The sequence below is a fragment of the Scatophagus argus genome, chromosome 10 (assembly GCF_020382885.2).
Source record: "Scatophagus argus isolate fScaArg1 chromosome 10, fScaArg1.pri, whole genome shotgun sequence".
Lineage (NCBI taxonomy): Eukaryota > Metazoa > Chordata > Actinopteri > Scatophagidae > Scatophagus > Scatophagus argus.
In genome coordinates this window covers 20,319,684-20,342,553 of record NC_058502.1, presented here as the reverse complement: position 1 = coordinate 20,342,553, position 22,870 = coordinate 20,319,684, and the positions used below count along the sequence as shown (strand labels likewise).

At 40.3% G+C, this 22,870-nt stretch overlaps 1 protein-coding gene across 1 annotated transcript in view; it reads left to right on the top strand.

The window, feature by feature from the left end:
- b3gat2 (beta-1,3-glucuronyltransferase 2 (glucuronosyltransferase S)) overlaps positions 1-22,870 on the top strand; it is a 44,607-nt gene that overhangs the window by 19,938 nt on the left and 1,799 nt on the right. Inside the window, exons 2-3 of the mRNA XM_046401056.1 lie at positions 5,668-5,812; positions 14,643-14,791. Coding sequence (XP_046257012.1) covers positions 5,668-5,812; positions 14,643-14,791 — 294 coding nt within the window. The remainder of the gene's footprint in view (positions 1-5,667; positions 5,813-14,642; positions 14,792-22,870) is intronic.

Sequence of the window (22,870 nt, the reverse complement as noted above, 5' to 3'; positions counted from 1 at the left end):
ATCTCATTCATTTAATGCAGTCTGGAGAAGCTCAACAGGCATTTGTTTGAGACAGGGCTCATTTTAACTAGACTGTACAATCGGTTATTGACATTGTACTCCTTCAGTCAGACATCAGCATGACAATTCACACTGAGCCGTCAGTAGTGTTTGCTTCTGAATTTCAGACACACAGCAGCCAATGTGAGCATGGTTTGTTCTAAACCACCCAAGCGAGTTTTTGAATAAATCTGTGGCAAAACTAAAAGAGGGAAGATCCGTCTCCATGTCTTTTTTCATGAACATATCATTTAAAGTTACTCTGATGATTTCTTTCTTTAGAGTCAAATGACAGTGTTTTAATGCGAATGGAATTCCTTGTAGTGACAATTTATCACCTGACTCTGTAAAGCTTTTTTTTTATTTTATGATTCACAGATTTCACATTTTGTTCACTCTTTCTGCTCTGTCATGTAGCAGCAGGGAACTGTTTCTAGTGAGAAAACTCTGTTAAACCCAGCTCTATATGACAGACAAATTAGCTAAGGAACATGATGGATGCGTAAAGTCACTTACAGTGCGAAGCTGATGACAGGTTGATATGAACCAACCATGAACATTCATGTAACATGTGGTCACCTGACTCTGACAGTCAAACTAACAGACTGGAAGAAACTCTTGTGAATTATTTTCTTAATCCAAGTTGTGACACTGCCATACTGTAAAAGCACGACAAAAGATTCAGGACTCATGAACTGACACTCACAAACTTGCATGAGTTAAATACATTATTACTTTTTTGATCTTTTCTGAAAATAATTTACTGGAAACATTACATTCTGCTCCAGTGAAAACCCTCTGCTGTTTATGAGGGTTTATTGAGGGTTTTTTTTTCTTTGAGGAAATAATTTCTAGGAATCATGACCTTGCAGAGGATGTAAACAGACAATCATGTATTTTGTTCAGTTGAGAGACAAAATTATATTTTCTGAAGACAACACTTCAGAAAACAGCATCAGCCCGTAAAAACTCTGTTAATGCACTTTCAAAGTGCTAGAAAATTATTTGACGCTGAATGCTGAAAAGCTAAGGACAACAAAGGCAGATATTACTGAGTGCATTTGTGCAGGAAATAAGATGTGTTTTGACCATTTTGTGGTGCACATCTTGTTTCTAAAGGCAGCATGAGAAGACAATAAAATAAGGTTGCAAACTCATGGACCCTGTTTCCCTTCTAACACTTTGACAACGTGTGAAACTGTACTGAGCTTTGAGGCGCAGCATTCAAACCAGGGGATCATTAGCAGTCAAACTAGGACTTAACCACTAAGCCAAAATAACGATCTTTCTCCAGGAATGATCTGGGAAAGACTAACATGCTCAGCCTCCCTTTCTTCTTCTTTCTCTTGGTCTTTTTTTCATCATTTTTATTTTATTTATTTATTTATTTTTTTTTTTACAAAACAGAGGAGCCAGAGTCTTTGAAAAATGACCTGAGAGAGAAAGGCAGTCAGCAGCAAAAGAAAAACGAGGGGGAAAGGTTTTAGCGTCACACGGGCGAACTCAAGGGGAAACAGTATTAAGAGGGAAAGGGCTTCAAAGCTGCTGACGTCACTCAGGAGCTCTGACAGCAGAGAGAGTTGTTGGGGCAAAAGAGATGCAAAAGAGGAGAAAAGTGAAAGGAAAAGAAGAGGTGCTCCCTTCTTCACAAGGTCCAGGATCCAATGATAAAGTCACCAGCCTCACGTATTTATTAGAAGATGAATACTTAGTTATCTTGTGTGACAGTTTGATATAAATATATATTGATTTCCTGTTCTTTATCCCATTGCTTTAGCACAACAGGAATTCAGTCAGCCCATGAAGGCTTTTACATTTGCTGGTTTAACTCCTAGTGGCTCTTTGCTCTGGAAATTACAATAACTGAAGAGTTAGTATTATGGGAATTCTTCTCTCCAGAAGTGAGATGAAAAGATTTATATCAGTCTGTGTTAACCACAGAGCTGGAGGTGGAAAGTGGTTCGCCTTTAAGCACGAGAAGGAGGATGTCAACATTTCTCTGGCTAATTAACAGGATCCCAGTGAGGTTAGCAGGTTTGGTACCATTATGACTTCGCAAGTGCATAATTGACTAACATGCTGTAATCAGAGATGCTACACAGAGGTCTTTAGCTGATGGATAAACTCTTGTTTGTTGAGAAATATCTCAACCAAATCACAGTTTGTCTGCTGTTTAACATACAGGATACAACTTGTGAAATTAGCTTTAGGAGTATTGGTAGGGGTTTATTATTTAACTTTGGACAGAGCCAGACTGGCTGTTTCATCTGGTTCCAGTCCTTATTCTAGGCCAATCACTAGGGGTGAGTGAGTGTTTGGCATAAACGAATATCCAGTGTTGCAGAGTGTGCCCAAAATGCAGAACACAGACAAGGGATGGCGAAGAAAGTTTTATTTAGGCAAAAGATAATTAGGTGAAGGAGTTTTGTTGGGCAGGAACAGTGCATGGACAAGCAGTGGACAAGCTGACACGTCAACAGGCAGACAGGTGTGGCGATCCTGAGACACATGGAAAACCAGGTTAGTCTAAATTAACACAGATAATTTACTGCTAGAAGGACAAACAAAGGGAAAAGCATGAAGTATAAATACCACTGTCGTGGGGCAGTGATACATCAATAAATGGGAGAATAGTCGGAGTTGGGATTGAAATACGGCAGAGTTGATGAGTGGGTTGAGGACAGGTGCAGGCTGATCCGCTGAGCTGCATTCAGGAGAGAGAAGGAAGCCTCACCCACATTACATACACATGGAGACACACACGGAAACATAAGGGAAATATGCTGTCTAGACAAAATTATTGGGACACCTGACCATTACACCAACAGGGACTTTAATGTCATCACATTTTAAATATATAAACAGCTTTGCAGCTATAACAGATTCCACTCTTCTGGGCAGGCTTTCCACAAGATTTTGGAGTGTGTCTGTGGAATCTTTTGCCCATTCACGCAGTACAACAATAGTGAGGTCAGCCATCAATGTTGAACCAAAAGGCCTGGATCACAATCTTCATTCCAGTTCATCACAAAGGTGGATCAGGTTTGATGCCCGGTAGCTTTCCAGGAAATAATACATATAGCAATTTCTGATCAACACATGTCACTTTCAGGCTTTAATTAATAACTTAGTCCCACCCACTATTACACCCAACATTGCATCTTTACATCATCATATTTTAAGTAATGAAGATGAAGATATTTTTCATCCTCAGTTTGTATGTCCATGTTTCTGATACAAGTCCAGGTCATAACATGTTTGTGAAGCAATATTCTGAGAATTTATTTTAATACGATGATACGTGACAATGTCTGTCTTTACTTTAATGTCAAACATGTTTTTCTCTCACGTGTAGGTCATACTGTAGACGACCAAGCGTATTATCAAATGCTTTTCTTTGTTCTGGTCTTTGACTTAAAGTATTTCCATTTCCATTTTCATGATATGCGCATTATGATATAATGTGGCAACACAATGTGAAAAATATTCCAAAGAATCCTGTTTATTTCAGTTTGTCTCAAGCAGAGAAATTTTCAAGAACATCGCTACATGTGTAAATGAGACTGATCAGTGTCAGTATGGCTCACTGGTTATTTTGAATTTATACATATTTTCTGTAACACTTCATACAATAAGTAAAATAACATTTGAATACTTAACCTCATGCAGAGGATCAAACAATTACGTGCGGTATCCAAGGGATCCTTCATCTGAGATGTTGTTCACAAAGTGGCAGAATTCAGTGATTTATTTTAGGGTGTAATTTTCTCATGTGCAGCCTGTGTTGTGTGCTACTGGTGGATGATGGGCATCATGTACAAGAATCAGGATGTGATCTGTTCTCAGGTTTTATACTGTTTACATTTAGATACTATCTGCTGAAACCCCATTGTCTTTTAATGCACATCTATTGGACAAGTGGGGGGAAGACAGAGAAAAAAACTAGTAATCCTGCACACTGTCAGAGTTTATTAGAGACACAAGGTTTCAGTCATGGACTTTCATCAGGCATCAAATTCACATGAGAAACGACACGGGAACAAAATCTCACATCGGCGTATTATTGACGTACTAATTGTCTCAGGAGTTTGATTTGACTCGGGTGAGAGATTTGATGCTGCTTTAGGATTGATTGTTACAGCCTGTGGCTTGAAAATGTGTTTGTTCACATCATGAATTTGCTTCTATTCAAAGATCCATGACTGAAACCGTGTGCTTCTAATAAACTCAGTGCCGACAACCTGAAGGGTTTATTTCATTTTTTTATCTACTGTCTTATATTTGCGGTCATACATTTGCACAGTTGTTGGTGGTACCAGTCGTTTGTGACTTTGAGCTGCGTGTTCGTAATAAAGGCGCTTCACATTGTCTTACCTTGAGACTCTACATTCTTGCTTCTGTCACTGAACCCTGGCAAGATTCAATATGCGCTTGGCTTGAGGCAGACATCCTTTAACCAGGCTGGCAGTGGCAGATTGACAGTTTTTCCCATCACTAACACATCAACATGAACCTTTATTTTAGTTGAGATAAAGTCTCTGAGGGGTATTTTTTTCTATAGGCCATATTACACACTCAGTGCACACTCATATTACACTCTCAGCTTCCAGGTCTCCTCCTCCATGATTGCTTGGAAGTTTGCAACAAACCCTTAAATCCTCTCCATATTTTGTGTTGTTCCTACACTTGGTTTCCCATGGCTCTAAAAGCTAGAACTCGGTGTGTGATGTCTGGGTGCAGTAATGCAGTGCTGCTTACTGATTTGGTTTTGTTCTGTTGTTTTGTCATGAGCGACTGGCTGGAGGCTGTTTGTGTGAGCGATGAGTAGCGGTGTCTGAATGAATGGGCTTCAGGGTGGCCGGGGTTGGAAAATAGAATCTCTTTCTCTCTCTCTCTCTCTCTCTCTATCACACACACACACACACACAACACGCACACACATGTAGCCTCACACAATGCCAAGATACAGATGTCTCATACTCCAGCGCAGAAACTCAGCGCCGTCCTCACACAGTCCACCCCTCCCCCCACCCTTTATCTCGCTCTCTCTCCGTCTCATTTCTCGTCGCGCTGCTTCTGGCTGTGTGCAAATTCATTCAGTGTGAAAATGGAAGGCAGCTCCGCGCAGCACAGTTTCATTTAGTCTTCTATTCATTTAGCCTCAGACTTTCTGCGTGCTGCTCTCAGCCACCTTTCAGATATATCTGAAGATCTCTAATCGCTCATGCGGACTGACACACAAGTAATTCATTTCACAATCAACGTCAGCAGTACTTTCAATGACTTTCTGGGGGTTTTCGACTTCGTTGCTCTGAGTGGACATCGGCCTCAGGCTCAGAAGTCCAGTTTTAACTGGGTCCATAGAGGAGAAAGTTATAGCAGGTCTGCTTCCTGCTGTTGTCAGCTTGTGTTTTCTGTTCATCACACGCTGTAGAACACTACATCCAGCAATCCCCAGTCGGCTGGACTTTTACCCACTGAAACTTGTTAGAGGGCAGTGGGCAGCTTAGTGTTTAACTTAGCTGTCTCGTTAGGCTCAGTCAGCCACTTCAGATTGATGAGAATGATCCGTGTGTGTGTTCAGCCTGAGTGAACGCAGTTGTATACTTTTTCTTTCCTTCATTGCAGATGCGCAGTACTCGAGGTGTGTCTGTTTGGCCTGTGGGATTTGTAGGAGGTAGAGCATATGAGCGCCCCCTGGTGTCCGGGGGTAAAGTTGTGGGCTGGTACACCGGCTGGAGACCGGACCGACCCTTTGCCACCGACATGGCAGGTAAGGAGCAACTTTTATCAGATGTCAGATTAATCATGGTGTTACTAAAACTGACTGCAGATTTGATTGTAAATATTATCCACCAAAATGACCAGAATGCATATAATGAGAAATTTATATCAATTTCCTCACAATGCACTTTTTGGCATATTTTTTTTCTTGTTGTCACTTTCATTTTTGAATTATAATACACAACTCACTAACATGCAACTTTGAAGTATGATATTATACGTATGTCATATATAACATATGTTGATGTCATACAGAACATCCTCGAGCCCAGACAATGAAGTCAGATGATAACACATTATCTGACATACTAAATGTAAAAATATTACAGAAATGCAAATAATAATAGATTATATTATTTTGTTACCACTAAAAGAAATATATTACCGTAATATGTGAGTTTATTAACACATAATCATATCTCCTAAAAAGTAAGTTTACATACAACTAAATTGCATCAGCAAATAAGTTTCTAAGGAAAACTGCAGTCTGTATTATGTTCAGAGGCTTTTAGAGAGATTTATTTGATTGAATCAAACACCATATTTGTGTTGTGCACACATACAAAGTCCAGGATTCTCATGCCAGAAACCACCATTTGCTCTGTGGTTACGTTTGAATACGTTGCCAGTTAGTATTTTACTGATATGTTCTGTATCAACATTTAATGAGTAACAAATGTTAACAGAAGGTTTAGTCTGCATTATGTTTCTCCATTTGCTCTTACAAGTTAGCTGTGGATTTTTGTCATTTCTAGGAGACGAGGCTAAAAGCTGTGCGGTTTTCCTGATACTCCAACAGTTTCACACAGGAAAATCAGTGTACTCATCACATGGAGTACCCCTCAGCCTGTGACCGTTGTGTAAAGTTTTCTGTGACTGGAGGAGCTTTGTCTGAAAGCCTCTGTTAAAGCTGGAGAACATGAAGTGTGACAAACTGAGTGATTTGCCAGGAAGGAAGGCTCTAATGAAAGATGTTGGGACTATAACTTTATGGAATAAAAACTTAGTAGGATGACTTAAAAATGAATTTGGACTAAGCAGAAGAAGAAGGTCAAAACTTTAACGTCAGTGGTTCCTCTTTTAGGTTCTCAACACTTTGCTGAAAGATCAGTGAATGAATGGGCTTCAGGGTCGGCTGGACTGTTTTGGCTTGCTGGCTTTCATCAGAGCACAAAAACCCCATCTGCCTTGCTTTTTATTTCTGTGAGTTTACTTGCAGGTCTGACAGCTTTTCTATCAAGCTTCTATTTTTTTATGGATTCATTTACCATAAAATGTGATGTGATCTTTCCAAATTAATATCCCGACTGTTATTCCTCCCCACAGGAGCTCCTGTGCTACTTTGCTTTATTGTTTATTCTTGAGATAAATCACAAAGCGGGACTGCAGAGAGTTGTTGAAAACTATTCTGAAAAACCACATATTAGATGGAATCAGAAGTGAAAGAACCCAGTAGTCTCAAAATGAACATCTGAGCTTTCAGGAAACTCTCCAGTTTAATGTGTAGTCTTGGAAAGGCTCCCTGGGTCTCAAAACAAATTCAGTCTGTCATGCGCTCGGAAAGTGTTCAGCACACAAGTAACAGTGACTTCTATCTGTGATGACAGGTGTAAACACTGTGTCATATTTTCAATGATCTAAAACCAATTTGATTTTAATGGTCTTGGGCCCCCTGTAATGGTGGGAAAATGTGATGTTTCCTTGTCTCCAGGTTCATAATTTATTTTACATTTATTAGAATTTCTCAGCTGAAAATTTCATGAAATCCAAATGCTTAAAGAGTTTATGACTGAACTATCTGAGCTCATGAGGGATAGATCTTTTCTCAAATCTACTTCAATAAGTGTATTTTGCCATCTCATTGTAGCTGGCACATACAAACCTGTCAAGCATTAAAAGCCTTCTTATTTCAGCTAGATTTTTTTCCCCTTTTGCACAAGATTAAAAAGCTGTATGTAGTTTGAACCTTTGGGACAGCCAGGCTAGCTACTTGCAGATCTTTATGCTAAGCTAGGCTAACAATCTCCTGGCTCCTACCACCGGAGCTGCAGTCTTCCGAAAGAGGATCTCTGGTTGATTTAAACCTGGGCCCTGTGTTAAAGTGTTCTGGTGTGTAAATAATTCATACCAAAAGTTTTGGATTTGGTCGAGTAGATCACCTCAGCTGGCAGCTGCTACCTGACTGCAATGGTTGTAATGCGAGACAATGACAAACTTCAAAGTCCACTAAAGTGCTTTTTTTTACCACACACAGGCTGAGATTGTTACTCTAAGTGTCTGACATTACAGAAAGGATCTCTACAGAGCGAGCCCTTTTTGTTCAACAGTCAACGGCAATGAAAATGGTCATATGACAAAAATGACCTTTTCTATTATTTGGAACATTGGCTCCATGCTCAGTGGAAACACACTATTTTTGTTTCACGTGCTACTTTAAAACTTGAATGGAAGCCCCGTTCTCACTGTACTGGTGATCAAGAAAACAAAACTATGTGAGTATTACTACAATACCAGCCTTCAGGATGGAGTGAACGTCAAATCGAACTCAAGAATACCGCTGCAGCAATATGAATACATCTGGTCGGGTTATAGTGATGGAGTTTTTATGTGGAAACGCAAATTTGTCTTGTCGTGATTTTGCTCTAATGGAGAGGAAAGACTGAGCAAACATCTCCATAAATCTATTTACATCTCCATATCTCCAGTGTAAAAATCCAATCAGAGGAGTGTTCAGCAGTAGTGTTCCCTCTGACCTGAGAGAAAATAATCCATCATGCTGACCAAATAACAGTCTGTCAGTGGCCACTCAGTATCCCACCTCACCCACACATATACTGTATTTAGACCCTCTGCTGCAGACAGTTTACTTCAATGGATAAAATCAAATGTAGAGATGTTGTCTTATTTTAGACACAAGTAATGATTGCATGCTGATCATTGTAGACATATATGTGGACACATGAGGAGGGCCCTGCCGTGGAGCACACATGCACTCACGCTCTGTCACACACGTGCACAGGTCTGCACTTAAGATTAGTGTTAATTAAGCCGTGATAACAAGAGCAAGCCATCTCTCCTGCATGACCATGGCCAACATCTCACCCCTCCACCCTCCTCTCAACCACACCATTCCACCTAATCTCACTCACTCACAAACACATACACACAGACACACACTGTAATTATCTGCCTTACTTTTACACAACGCAGTATAATTACACTGTCAATTTGCAAAGCTAAGATTTACTGCCATGGTTGTATTACGGAGTTCTGCAAGAACAACAATGGCTGCACCGAGCTAACAGCCTAAACTTTATTCACTCTACATTATTATTCATGGGATTTACAATGGGGTGTCTGCAGAGCGCTGAGTGAGTGCCAGTGCGTGTCCTAATAGTATTGTGTTATACAGCACTGTATTGTTAGCAGATCACTAAAGCTTCCCATCTATTGCTCTGTCTCATTTAGCCAGACCCAGTGGAGCTTGGACAATGAGGGTGTGTGAAGTACTATTTACCTCAGTATAGACATATACACATGCACACACAGACACACACAATTACTACCTGCATCTGTTTGAAAGATACATACACACACATGCAGGCACTTGATTTGATATACACATATGCAATTTCCTTGCAGCACGTCAGAGCTGCATCTTTGCAGGCAATCGGCACATTTATGCATGTACACAGCAAGCACAAAAATACAAGGTACAGACACACAGAGACACGCTGACACAAAGACATTTGTGCCTTTGTTGAAGTGGTACTTGTGCCTTGGGAGTGTTCCCTGAGATAGAGACACTGAAGTGTTTAACCCCCAGTAACCCCTATGTTTACATGCTGCTCCTTAGATGGTGAGATGAGAGGAGCAAAGAGGATAGAGACAGTGTGCAGCAACAGTTGAAGACCCTTCCACCAGCACTGAAGTGCTGAGGCAACAGTTGAAGTGAACAGAGACAGCTGAACCCAGAAAAAAAAAAAAAATACTCATGTGTGTCACTTGTAACAAGTGAAGCAGACATATGATAAATGTTGCGGATCAGAAGTTCTTGCTCGTAAAGTTCAGTCAGGACGCTTAAGCTGTTTATTTTAACTATATAATACATTTCAATTTGGCAGTTTTGGAACAAATTTCATCGAGCTTGACACAGCATGTGCCTGGTCCAGACAGGAGAAGACAGAGCCAGATTAACATGAAGACATATTGAAACACCTAGATGCAGAGTGAGGGTGAACAGTGGTTTATGTATATAGAATAGAAGAAAAAAAATAGATTTTCATTAGATTATGTGGTAGTAACACCACAGTCCTCTGTTTTTCAGTCTTCATACATCTGAGTGCTGAATTTAGTGCATTTGACCGTTTGTACGAAGTAGACCTCAGGCAATGGAAAGTGCCAAGAAAGAAAAATCTTTTGTGGTGTGCAGTTGTTCTTTTGTTTGTTTTGTAAGGGCCTTCATCTTCCACATCTGATTAGACCAACTATAATATTTTGTTTTGGAGATTTCCTCTTTGTTCACACTAATTTAAAAAACTGTTTTTGGCAAACAGTATCTTAGACTGAAAAGAAGCTGGAAGAAACCAATGCAGGTAAAAGTGTTGATCCAGTTATATCGCCATGATATATTACCAGTGGTACCATTAATGAGGTTTGGAAAAGGCGTCTTTGTTTCTGTACATGCAGTTCAGTGCAATAGTTTCAGCATGTGAACCTAGAGACACACACAAGCACACACACACACTAAAAATCTCTGGCTATGGAAGCATTTTTCTGTGAAAAAAGCAGACACTGGCAAGAATTCCTGGATATTGATTGCCAATATCCGACACCCTGAACTACCATCTGCTATCCAGCATTTCCTTCTTTTTTATGGTTTATTGTTTATTCTGCTCACAGACTATGAGAAGATAAGGAGGTAGTGTCTGTGTTGTCAAGCACTAGTTTCTGAAGAGGTGGGATTTTGGCTCAACTCAAGCCTCTACTGAAGCTCCTGAGAGAGCAATGATCTGTGGAATCACTGCCCAGAAGGACATTTAAAATGAAATACGCCATTTAGACCATTCCAATGGAAAATAATTTATTTACTATGTCTTCTGAGAAGAGAAGGGACTGTTTTTGAATGGACTTGGACCCAACACCTGCTGCAGTCACTATTAGATGAAGATGATGACTTTTGCTTGATTTTGTCTCAGGTGGTGCCAGGTACTTGTTGCCATGGCATTTCTGCGCTTCGCAGCTCAATTGTCACCTGTCAGTCAAACAAAACGGGTGGTGCTGTGGCACCTTTCTCCTTGGATTTTCAGTTGTCTTTGTCTTTATTCAAAACAAAAACGGAAAGGATTGTGTGTGCATGCATGTTCAGAAGAGCAGACACACATGTTTGGTGAAGTGGACCTAAGTGGAATCACTGTACTGTGATATCAACTGATCACAGTGGTTGCCTAAACAGTTGATATATTGTTAGCTTATGATTTTAACATGACTATGTCATGGTTGCTGAGTGTGCTTATATCTGGTTTTGCCCTGGAGGTAAACTCATTTGTTTTTCATATCAGGCTCTGAACTGAAAATGAATCACTGAGCAATGGGATGGAACAGAAACAGAGGGAGAGGGGATGAACAAAGGGAGAAAACAAAAATAAAAATTGATTGTGTGCTTGCATGTAAACCTAGACGCCAACAACGTGATCACATGGTTCCCTCAGGCTACCAAAGCTTCAGGTTACACTACAGTAAGGCAAATCAATAAAGCACAATAGGTCATGCCAGGTATTGTTTTCTATCTCATTTCATATACTTATTGATTCTTCTTTAAACATCTTCTCTCCCAAATCAGATCCTTATTAGGTCTTGTGATGTCAATAGCTGCTACAATGAAACAGTGCAACACAACATTGTGTTGTGGGGTCACTCTGTTTGTACTAAAATAGATGTTGGCATGCAGATAAAAATAATGTATAATTTCACCTACTGGATTGTGTAATGATCAAAAAGGGGTAGTGTATATTTCAGTAGATACACACAGCCATATAGGTCAGCTGGACTGGGTCGGGAGTAAAGTGGGACAAAGTTAATGCAGAGTCTGGACAATAGCCTCATGGGCAAACATGGCTCAGATAAGCTGTGATCTCCATATCACAGAGGCTGGCTGCAGGTTAGAAGATGCCTATCTTGTAATTGCTCTCATATCTACCTGCTCCACCTGAGCTGCATTTATCTGCTGATTAGCCTGCAGTATCACACATGGAGCAGTAATAAGTTTGATAGCAGAGTAACCTAACAAGTGGTAGGATATCTTTTTATAGGTTTAAGACACTGTGCAGTGGCGAGAGTTTGCTAAAGGCCTAAGAAAAAGCTTTTTTTTTTAGTGAAAGTTTTTTTTAAATTATTATTTTGACCATAAAACAGCACCAAATGCTTCTCCAATATTGTGTCTATATGTGTGAGTGTGTACAGGATGACAGGATAGTGTGTGTTTGTGTGTGACCTGACCTAAAATGCAGCGAACTTAAGCCTATGGAGGGCTGATAAGCTAAAGCTAAAATGATTTGCATTTCTACCGTTTCTCTCTGCCTGACCCACACTGATGCTCACATTACTCAGAGGACTGGTGTCTGCTGGCCATGTGTCAGTACCTCAGCATTGCTGCAGCCTGGAAGATGCTGTTCAGCCAGAGGGAGAGCGAACCGAAAGGAGGCAAGGGTGGTGAATTATTTGAGGTGAATTCCCACGATAACGATTGCCAAAGCATGCCACCCTCTGCCGATTTGCATAAATAAATATTCAATAATTACGAAGAGGCCTCGTTCACAGAGGATCACAAACGTTTCTGAAAATATATAACATAACAATATATAACATCAGCTAGCTTAGTCAGCTTAGTTAGCTAACCTCTTATCCATGAGTAGATGCACTCTTCCTCCTGATATATCTTCTTGATATATATTATTCATGTTATTGATGTTATTTCAGTCTATTTTATTTCTTCATACGTTATGTACATAATAGAAAATGTTTTTTGGTTTTCATAAATGTATGTTAAGCGTGTTGAATATTGCCAGCTTAAATGCACAGCTGAGATGATGAGGCTTCAGCTTGGCACAAGAATATTTGACATAATTCTAAAACTTTTGAAAATATATCCAGACATGTGAAGTGGTTGCACATGCAGAGTTCGGCCTCTGCAGAGGCCTGCACTCTCTAATTATTGTGATTAAATCAGCTTAAATTGTATGAATGTGGATTTCTTCCTGTATTCTTGATTTTGTCTACTGACTCGGCAGGAAGGCTAAAAGAGTTACTCAGCAGGCAGAATGAAGGAGAGAAGGTGCTGATGGGATTTGTTTTCAGTCCAGTGGGGGTGTCCTGAGGTGTGGTGTCTTCAATGGAAATGCCAAAGAGGACAAGAAACCATAGGGATTACATGATATTATCTCTGAACCTCTCCATTGTAAAATCTGACTGGACTAAAAATACTCCAGTCATATGATGTATAAGACAATAGATTTAATTATAACTGTTAGAACTTTGGTGATCCTCATGTTATTTCATCATAACATAATTGAATTTAATTTAACCCAGATTGTGATAATTTTTTAGTATTTTTGATGCTTAAACCTAATAAAACTGCCTCTGCCAACACAATATAAGACAATAAAGGTCACATGACAAAAGTCCTCTCCAGTACATCAGAAAAAAAGTCAGAAAATTAAATTCATGACGCATGAAAGCTTAAGACGCCCGAAATGACCCATGTCAAGGTCTCAGAAGTGTTGTGCTATTAATAAACCTTCATCACACACACATCAGTCATACTGAGCTGAGGGCAAGTCAGCTTTATACCAGGTTTGACAGCCATCAGGTTAATGTGTTTTCAAAACAACTTGAAGCAGTTAGAGGGGCTCCTGAATTTCAATAGCATCAGTTAATAAAAATGCAAAATTACTTAACACGGCGATACCAATGATGTCAAATGCAGACAAACTGCTGGCAGAAAAATAGAGGCTTGTACCTCACTGTCAGGCAGAGAGGGACATGACAGAATATTTGCCCTTAAACTGCATTTTGGAAAAATCTTGGAAAGTATTTATCCGCCGTTCCACCTCTGAACGCTTTGCTGTTCAGTTAGAGACGTAAAGGAGACACTTCTGTGTCACCATCAGGCCTCTGGCCACAGGGTCGGACAGCACGTCGGACGTGTGAACGACTTGTTCTCCACACACACGTTGGTGAGAACAGGGTTAAGTACAGCAGCAAAAGGGCTTAACTTCAATGTTTGTGTTTAGATTGTTTCCTTTCATTTGCCTCTGAGAATATGACGTGAACATGTGGATGATGTCAGGTCTGGAAAATACACTCGGCTCACAAACAGAATCTCTTTTCAACCTTCGGACGTGTTTCTGGTCTTAGAACAGATAATATCTCTTTGTTTTCAAAGTGATTATGTAGTGTCAGATTTTCTCCCACTGCTACCAATTTTTCTAATCAGGTTGATTAAATCTGGTTGCAAGCCAGGCATTAGTCCCCACCTCTCCTCTGCTGCGACACGCTGGCATCACCAGCATTTTGACTTCCCTCTGACTTTCTCATGCTTTCCTTCTCATTTATGGTACAATTATCACAGGAGAACGGCAGACCCCTGTGGTAAATGAATTTCATATCAGCCATATCATAGTCATTAGATCCAATAATGCACTCACTCATTTTCTGCTGTGATTACGATAGACTCATAATGTGCTTTTAATCCATGCCGGATAACCTTCTCACCCTTTCTCTGCCTTTGTTCTAACTCTTCCTGCCTTTCTTTCTCTCAGGCTTCGCAGTGAACCTCCAGGTGATCCTGGCGAACCCACGGGCGCAGTTCAAGCGGCGCGGATCCCAGCCGGGGATGCAGGAGTCTGACTTCCTCAAGCAGATCACAAAAGTCACCGAGTTGGAGCCCAAGGCCAACAACTGCACTCGGGTCAGTAACCAGGCACAACTGAGATCAATTTTTGCCGTTTCTTTCCTCCAGTGAACTCAGTTTACCCCCTTATGATTCAGCCCTCATACCGTAATGATCAGATTAAGGAGTTTCTTCAGTTTGAAAAATAATCCAGCTGATTGTTGTGTGTAAGTGTAAACAGAAACGTACGGCAGCCAAATCCACAGGCCATGAGCTAAAGCAGAGAGGTAGATTGTTTTAAATTTAACATCCATCGATTGAGTGCAGGACAAAGCTGGATGGATGTTCTGCAGATGTTATTTTTACCTCAGGAACCAATAACAAGGCCTGGCGCCTTGCTGAACTGATAGAAAGTTAATGATCTGTAGTTATGGACCGTCTTTACATTCCATGAACAGTGGACAAATATTTTTTTGTGATTAACTTTCCTAACTTAATTAACTTTTTCTCCTCCCACCTAACCAACTCACATTACATGCACAACTTCTGTTTTTAATGTCCACTGTGGAATTTCATCATTTTCTTTGGGGCAATTTAATTACTACCTGATCTAAGCACAAATTTGTTGAAAATTTTCAAATCAGTCAAAGAATGGCACAATTTTTTTCTTAAGATTCAACTGAAGGTTAAACTACCTGTCTGTGATAGTTTATGTTTTTTAAAGAAAATCAACCCTATTTACCAGTGAAGGCTTGATGAACATGTGAAAACAGTTATGGGCAGCCACTTCTTCACTCTCGGCAATTTAGTCACTAACAGAAACAAATCTCCATGGCTTGTCTTTACATACTAAAATATAGTCATTAGTTATTAATGGGTTAAGGAAATTCATGCAGTATGTCTGACGTTTTCTCACTGTTTAAACCTCCTGTTTTGCTCTCACTATCAATTTCCACCCAAATTATTGTCATTTACACAGCCATTAAGAATAAAAATTTTACACAGAATATAAAACTCAGTATAAGCCTCAATAAAAATCCAAATGCGGATATTTCTGTGAAATTAACAGATGGTAGCTACTGTATTCGTTGCATAACTTCTTCATTTACCCTTGTGTTTTAAGATTCAAATATCATGTCTGCACTCCTAAGGAAACATGCAGTTTATATTCTGTGTAAAATGAAAGAAATTTTTCTCCATTTCACCCATCAAAGTCACCGCTGTTTGATTGTGGAATTGGTCAGTAATGTTCTAAGTATGTTACCAGACTGCATGTTGTGAGGTGACACAGACGACGGTCCATCTCTTTTAATCTAGCACCTGTGTGTGTGATATTAAAGTGCAGACACAATAATGACTACCATCACAGCAGTAACTAACCATGGGGCATCTCTCCCAACTATTGACAGCATGAGTCATGCTTTAAGCTGGTGGCACAGGCTAAACTTAGACACACACAGCTCGAATTGGATAGAAATGGTGTTATAACGCTATCAATTCTAGTTGTGTTCATGGACAGCTTAGATCGATGCAGCTCATCTCGAATCACCACAGCCCCTGTTGGCACTTGGTTTTATGAAGCCACTCATCCTCTTGACAACCATCACAGAGCTGCCTTAAAGGACTTTTTGTGAGGAATGGATTCCATTATGTTTTAAGGAGCAGGCAGGCTTAAACTGTCACGTCCACAGTTGTTCCAGACAAGCTGAGCGGAAAGGGTTTTTGTTCAGATTTACCGCTGTTTTAAAAAAATGACATTTTAAATACATTTTTAGGTGATATTAGCAGTGGGCATGATCCACCATAATTTCGTGATGACAACAATGATGATGATGATGATGGACATTGATGTTTCCAAGGATATGATTGTGGAGAATAGTTGAGCAAGCTATTCAGGGCACCAATATATAATAAGGGGTTGAAAGTTCTTGCATTTTTAAAAAGTCGTGTTAAAATGGTAAATTATAGTTGTTTACAGACAGTCTTTATGCCCCCAGGCTGGCGATAGCCGTGTGTTTTCAGGTTGTCTGTTCGGTTCTCATGAAGGTGATATCTTAGGAGCACCTTGAGGGAACATCTTTAAAATTGAACTGATTAGAATTTGGTGGTCAGAGGTCACTGTGGCCTGACAAATCACATTTTTAGCCATGACACCAGAATTCATATGCTAATTATCACCAAATTTCCCACAAATGTCTAATAGAATTAAATGATGACATTTAAGTAATGACATTATATATTCCAATGGTCAGAGGTCAGCTTTAGTGTGACATCATGTTGTTTTTTTGTCCGTTATTCAACACCCTAACTCCGGAACAGAACAGGAGGTAGTGATCAGATTTCACATTTCTTCAGATGCTGAACTGGTTACACCGATAGTTAAAACTCTGCTAATTGTGTGGATCGTCTGTGCTGACAATTCACTACAATTTTAGTGTTCTGTTTCACTACAGAGTCTCTGAGGTACAGTGTCTACAATACCATATGGTACGTGGAAAGGTGCTCATATAACATGAGGAGAAATGAAACTGAGATTTCAGAATATAGATTATCATTTCTTTTTTCTTTCTGTTGTTGCTTAAATTATATCATTATTGATTCCCCCAATAACCAGTTATAGTCACATGTCAGTGGGTGTATTAAAAGGGGAAGATGTTCCACCGGGGCTGACTGTGTTCAGGGTCCAGATTTCCCTGTTTCGACCTTGCTGGTGGTAAGGCTGTTGGTTCAGACCAGTAATTTCAAGTCCCCACGAGGCTGCAGTTTTTGGTTTTGATGCTGAATGTTTAGGCCTGTAGTGAATTATTTCATGCTTGTAGCAAAGCCACCATTCTGCCTCTGTTCCTCCATTACACTCCAAAAAAGAAGAGTGCAGCAAGCAGCTGCTTCACCTGGAATCCACACGCTTATTTAAATCTAAATATACTGTGTGTGCGTAGGTCACATTGATGCACTTTCAGTCCCTGGTGGGTTATGGGTAAATGTTTCCTGCAGGGAATAGGATACAGACCCCCAGAGCTGCTGGATCATCATTTACTGCTGGCTGCTGCTGCTGTTGCTGCTGCAGACAGCTCTGTGTTGAAACTATCATCATCATTATCAGCCCCATTACACTAATGGTGGTGCCCTACCGCTGGTATTAATACAAGGCCATTAGCAGGCTGTGACATCATCAGTCATGGCCCAGCACGGCACAGACAAGACGATGTGATATCAGCATTAATCACGTCACAGTGACAAAAGCAGCGGGATGTGATGTCATCACTCATAAAGCCGTTGGCAGTTAGAGGACGTGACGTGACTCAGCCAGTTTATCTGGAGATCATAAGTCAGATTCAGTTGTGTTTGGGTCACGCAGCCTGCTGTTGTTCAGACAGAGAATGCGATGTCATCATGATTATGCCATTAGAGATGACATCATCACTGACAGCAGATTGTTATTCCAACTGTCAGAACAATAAACATTTATACTGAAAAAGAGATCCTTTTCGAGTATTGTTTCAGGTAACAGAAGATATATTTTTATAAAAGTGATAATAATAGAATAGAACAGAACAGAATGGCACTGCACAGCTGTAAAATAAAATTATAGTGCAGCTCCTTTCAGTGGTACAAAAGGTGTTAGCACTGTCGCCTCATAGCAAAAGGGTTCCAGCTTCGAGTCTGGGCCCTTCTATGTGGAGTTTGCATGTTCTCCCTGTGCCTGCGTGGGTTTTCTCCGGGTTCTCTGGCTTCCTCCCACAATACCAAAAACATGCACATTAGGTTAATTGGCTACTCTACATTGCCCCTAGGTGTGAGTGTGAGAGTGTGTGGTTGTCTGTCTTTGTGTGTCAGCCCTGTGATTGACTGGCGACCAGTCCAGGGTGAACCTCTCCTCTCACCTGTAGTCAGCTGGGATAGGCTCAGGCCCCCTGCGACCCTGACGGATAAGCGGTATAGACAATGGATGGATGGAATAACAGTTAGACGAGTTTTTTTTAAAAATGATCATTGCATTGAGCCTGAATGAAATGGCTGAATGGGTCTTTAGTCTTCTGTCAAGCACAAAAATGGCTTAGGTTTTTCCAAAACTCTCCAACCTTACAAACCCTAGTCACAGAGTAAACCACTTTTGGCTGGCTTTGGCTTGTCTCAGCAGTCAGAATTGAAATGATTTGTTATCGATGCCCTCTCCAGCAGCTGTGGCACTCCCCAACTCCAGGCCCTGCCCTTTTTGAGGACAGATCGCATCAGATCACAGAGCCTGAATTCTGACCTTGACAATGGAAGGCAAGAAATGCTCAACTGATGACCGGGTCATTATCTGGAGACGACTGACAGGAGATGTGATGTAGTTAGAAAAGGAGAGTAATGGCAACAGACAGCAGTGACAGGACAAGAGAGTAGGGGGGGAAGGCAGGAACAGATGGAGACAGATGATAGCACAGGAGGAAAACGAGATAAAGAAGGGAGCAGGGAAAGTAAAGGCCTGTGTGCGGGAAAGGGGATAGGTAGATGAATTGATTGAAGGCGGAGTTAACAAATATGACACAGAGGAATGCAAAGGGAAACACGTCTGGACTGAAAGACTATGCTGCTGTCTATTTCGTTTGCATTGACCTCCAGGTTTCTGCTAAACTTAATTTTTATTTTATTAATGTGACTAAATGCATCTCTGACCACCACTAGATGTGGTTTGGGGCATCTGATCCTCAAATCCTTCCAAGTGGATTTCATGGATTTATTTCCTCTCTGTCCCATTTAGGGGTTATTCTGGTTTATTACAGCCATGGTTTTGAGATTGAAAGTTTATTTAAAGTGGAAAAAAAAAAAAGTTCTTAAAGTGAAAAAATTCTTTGACAACCAGACAAACTCTTCAAAATCACCAAAATAGCTACTAATGAACCTAGCGGTGTGACTGTGTTGATTTAATTGGGTCTTTTTTAAAATTTATTTGCATTTCTTTGGTCATCATTTTGTATCTGGAGCTGTAAGTTTTTAAAGTTGAAACAATTAAGAACTAAGACATCATTTGTTTGAATTAATTTGAACGCTTGCCGTCAGATCCGAACTAATTTGTAGAAGTGACAGGATTGTGGTGAGTCGCTGTGCGTCTTCATGACAAGCTAACAGTGACTTTACCTGATTTGTCATCGTGTGTCATTATGAGTAAGGCGGCAGACAGCCTTACTATTATCCATGATTTTTCCATCTGTAGTGTCAAATCCAAAATGATTTCACACTTTTCTTCTCAGATGGTGTTAATATTATCTTTTGAGCAACACCGTGTCCTTAATCTAGCATCAGCAAATAGAATAATTGGCTAATTTACTGATAAGGAAACAGGCTATGGTTGACTATAGATCAGAGCAACAAAATACTTTTCATATCAGGACCAATAAAATTGTGCTCATAGGCATTAGCCAAACTAATTTTGAGGAAAAAAAACCAAGGCATTCAAAAATATTGAAATTACTAGCTAAACTGTCTGTTGTATCCATCCATCACATTTTTCTGACTTTGAATTTCCTTAAGTTATGTGCACACACTTTATGTTGTTGATGTTTTCACTTTTATCTCCAAATAAAGTATTTCAGGTTATCCTAACAGATCTCAGAAATGACTTTATTAAGCACTAATCTGATAAATATCATTGCTAATGGCAGATACTTTGGCCTTTCAGTAGCAGAAGAAATTGCAGTAGAGAAATGCTAAATATATGTTTGAAGTCATTTAAAACCGTGTCTCCATTAAATAATTTGTCCATCTGTGAGCACTGGTAATTTTTTTCTCAGTACATATTTTAGTCCTAAAACAAAGGCCAGTGTATTGTTACCAGTTTTTTTTGCCCAGTAAAAAATGCAATCAAAAAGTAGAAATTGTTGCTATTCAGTCATCCTTCTGCAGCTTTTCCAGTAATTTCTCCCTCTGATGGGCTGCCTGGTGTGTCCTCACCTTTTGTTATTAAGGTGAAAAAGCTCTGACCTGGTAAAGCTTTTTTCTCCAAGTTGCCTCAGGGAGGAAGAGAAAGACAGAGCAGCAGAGAGGACTGAGAGGTAAAAACAAGCACAAAGAGGAATAAGTGCACGTGATGAATGAGGAAAATGGTGAGCGAAGTGGGAGAAAGAGGCTTGTGCAGAGTAAGAGGAGGAGAGGTGTGTGAGTCCAGGGGAACGGGGAGGGCTCTCTGACTGCATAATTGGTGCGTGCGCACACACATGCGCAGACTCACACACCTTCAGTACCATTTCTCCCACTGCTCCGGAGTGATGCTTTAGTGGCTGCTACATTAGCCTCGTTAGATATGCAAAGTGGGCCAATTAGCAGCACAGTGTGCAGGAGGTGACATGTTCCACCTGAAGAAGCCCAGAAACAACGGCAGCCAGCAATAAATCATGCCTATGTGAGCCTCTCTCTGTATGTGTGTATGTGTGTATTGCTTTAGGCATAGAAATGTCACAGACGAGAATTAGAAGCTCATTAGCTATTCACTTTAAAAAAAACCAAAAAAAACCCCTGAAAACTTCCTTAATCCAAATAACCTGACTTGAATCTCTGAGCAATTAATCTGCTCCTCTCTCCAGGAAAATATTCATCTTTGCAATCACCGCAGTGTTTTCTCACCAATATATTGCTGTGAAATTGGCTTCAAACACAAGACAAACTGCTGCAGTGAGGTGCGTGCTGCTTTTGATTTGATCCGTTTCAGGAGGTGTCAGATTGTTTCCTGTTTGTGGAATTTCTCCTGGCGGAGTGGTGAGCATCAAATGCAACAGGACGTAGATACAATTCACTCTGCCTTGAAGAATGCAGCGGTGTTTTCCATTTGACAGATATTTCATCAGATCATCATCACCTTACTTCAAAAAGCATTTCCAACAAGGGAACATACAGCTCCCCAATAGCTTTAGAACATTATATTGGCCTTTCATTAACACCAGACAGTAGCCAGGCACCTCCGATGCGATGGAGATTCACCCCAGATTTAGCTTCAGGGTTGTAAATCTGCAAAATCTACACAGAAGAGTGTGTCATTCTGCAGGTGATATGTATAGCCATCTGTATGATACCCGAGTGGACTGGAAGGAACACGTTAGCAGCTCTGATCACATGTAATTACCCCCACAAAAGAACCAGTTGAGCTCTGAAGTGGTGGAAAAACTACATATATTTAGAAATACTACTTATATTTCTACTCTTTGATCACAGCTGCAAATCACGATTTGTTGGAGTAATCTTGCCTCTGCTGTTGGTGTTCTCACTGTTGGGACTGGTCTGTTTGAATTGCGTCTGACTGTCCTCGGGGTCTCTTTCAGATCTCTAGATTTATGCAGGATGGGCTTAAGATCAAATCTAAAACTACAAGAGAGTCCAGTGAGGCAAGAAACACAAGCATTCAGATGATCTGGCAGGTTGTACGGAAACAATCACACATGTTAGAATATTGAAAAAGTATTTTATTTAGAAAGTGCAAGCACGCCTTTAATAATCCCTCATTGTATGGGTAAACTGTGTGTGCTTAACTGCTGCAGGTTGAAGGTGAGCCAGGAAGACATCTGTTAAGTTTTTTTTACCCAATTCTTACTTAAAGGTACTCTGTGGCATTAGCTGTCACCAAAACTTACCGTGTGTCTTCTTACAGTCCAGCACATGAAACAAATGCATTTCATTCCTTATAAAATATTTGCAAAGCTGATGTTTTTTTTTTTTTAATATTTAGAAAGCTACGCTGGTTTTGTCCATGTTCACAAGCTCATTTTTGCCTTTTCCTAGCACATTGCTATTGTTGAAATGTTGGCAGCATGTAAGCAGTTACACACTCCATGTTTTTTTTTTAAGTTACTTTATTAATCCCAAGCTGGGAAATTACTTCTCTGCATTTAACCCATCACTGATTGAAACACACACACATGCAACATGCAGTGAAACACACAGGAGCAGTGGGCTGCATCAAGTACCCAGGGAGCATATATATTGGGGGTTTAAGTGCCTTGCTCATCAGCCGGCTAATGGGGGGTGGGGACATTATCACTCCACCACACTCAAATTTTTCCTGCCCATCTGGTGGGGGAATCGAACCAGCGACTTTCCGATCACAAGCCGCTTCTCCAACCTTACTAATTACTATTACTAATGCACTAGGTATTAGGCACATATTAAGCTTATAGCCTAGAT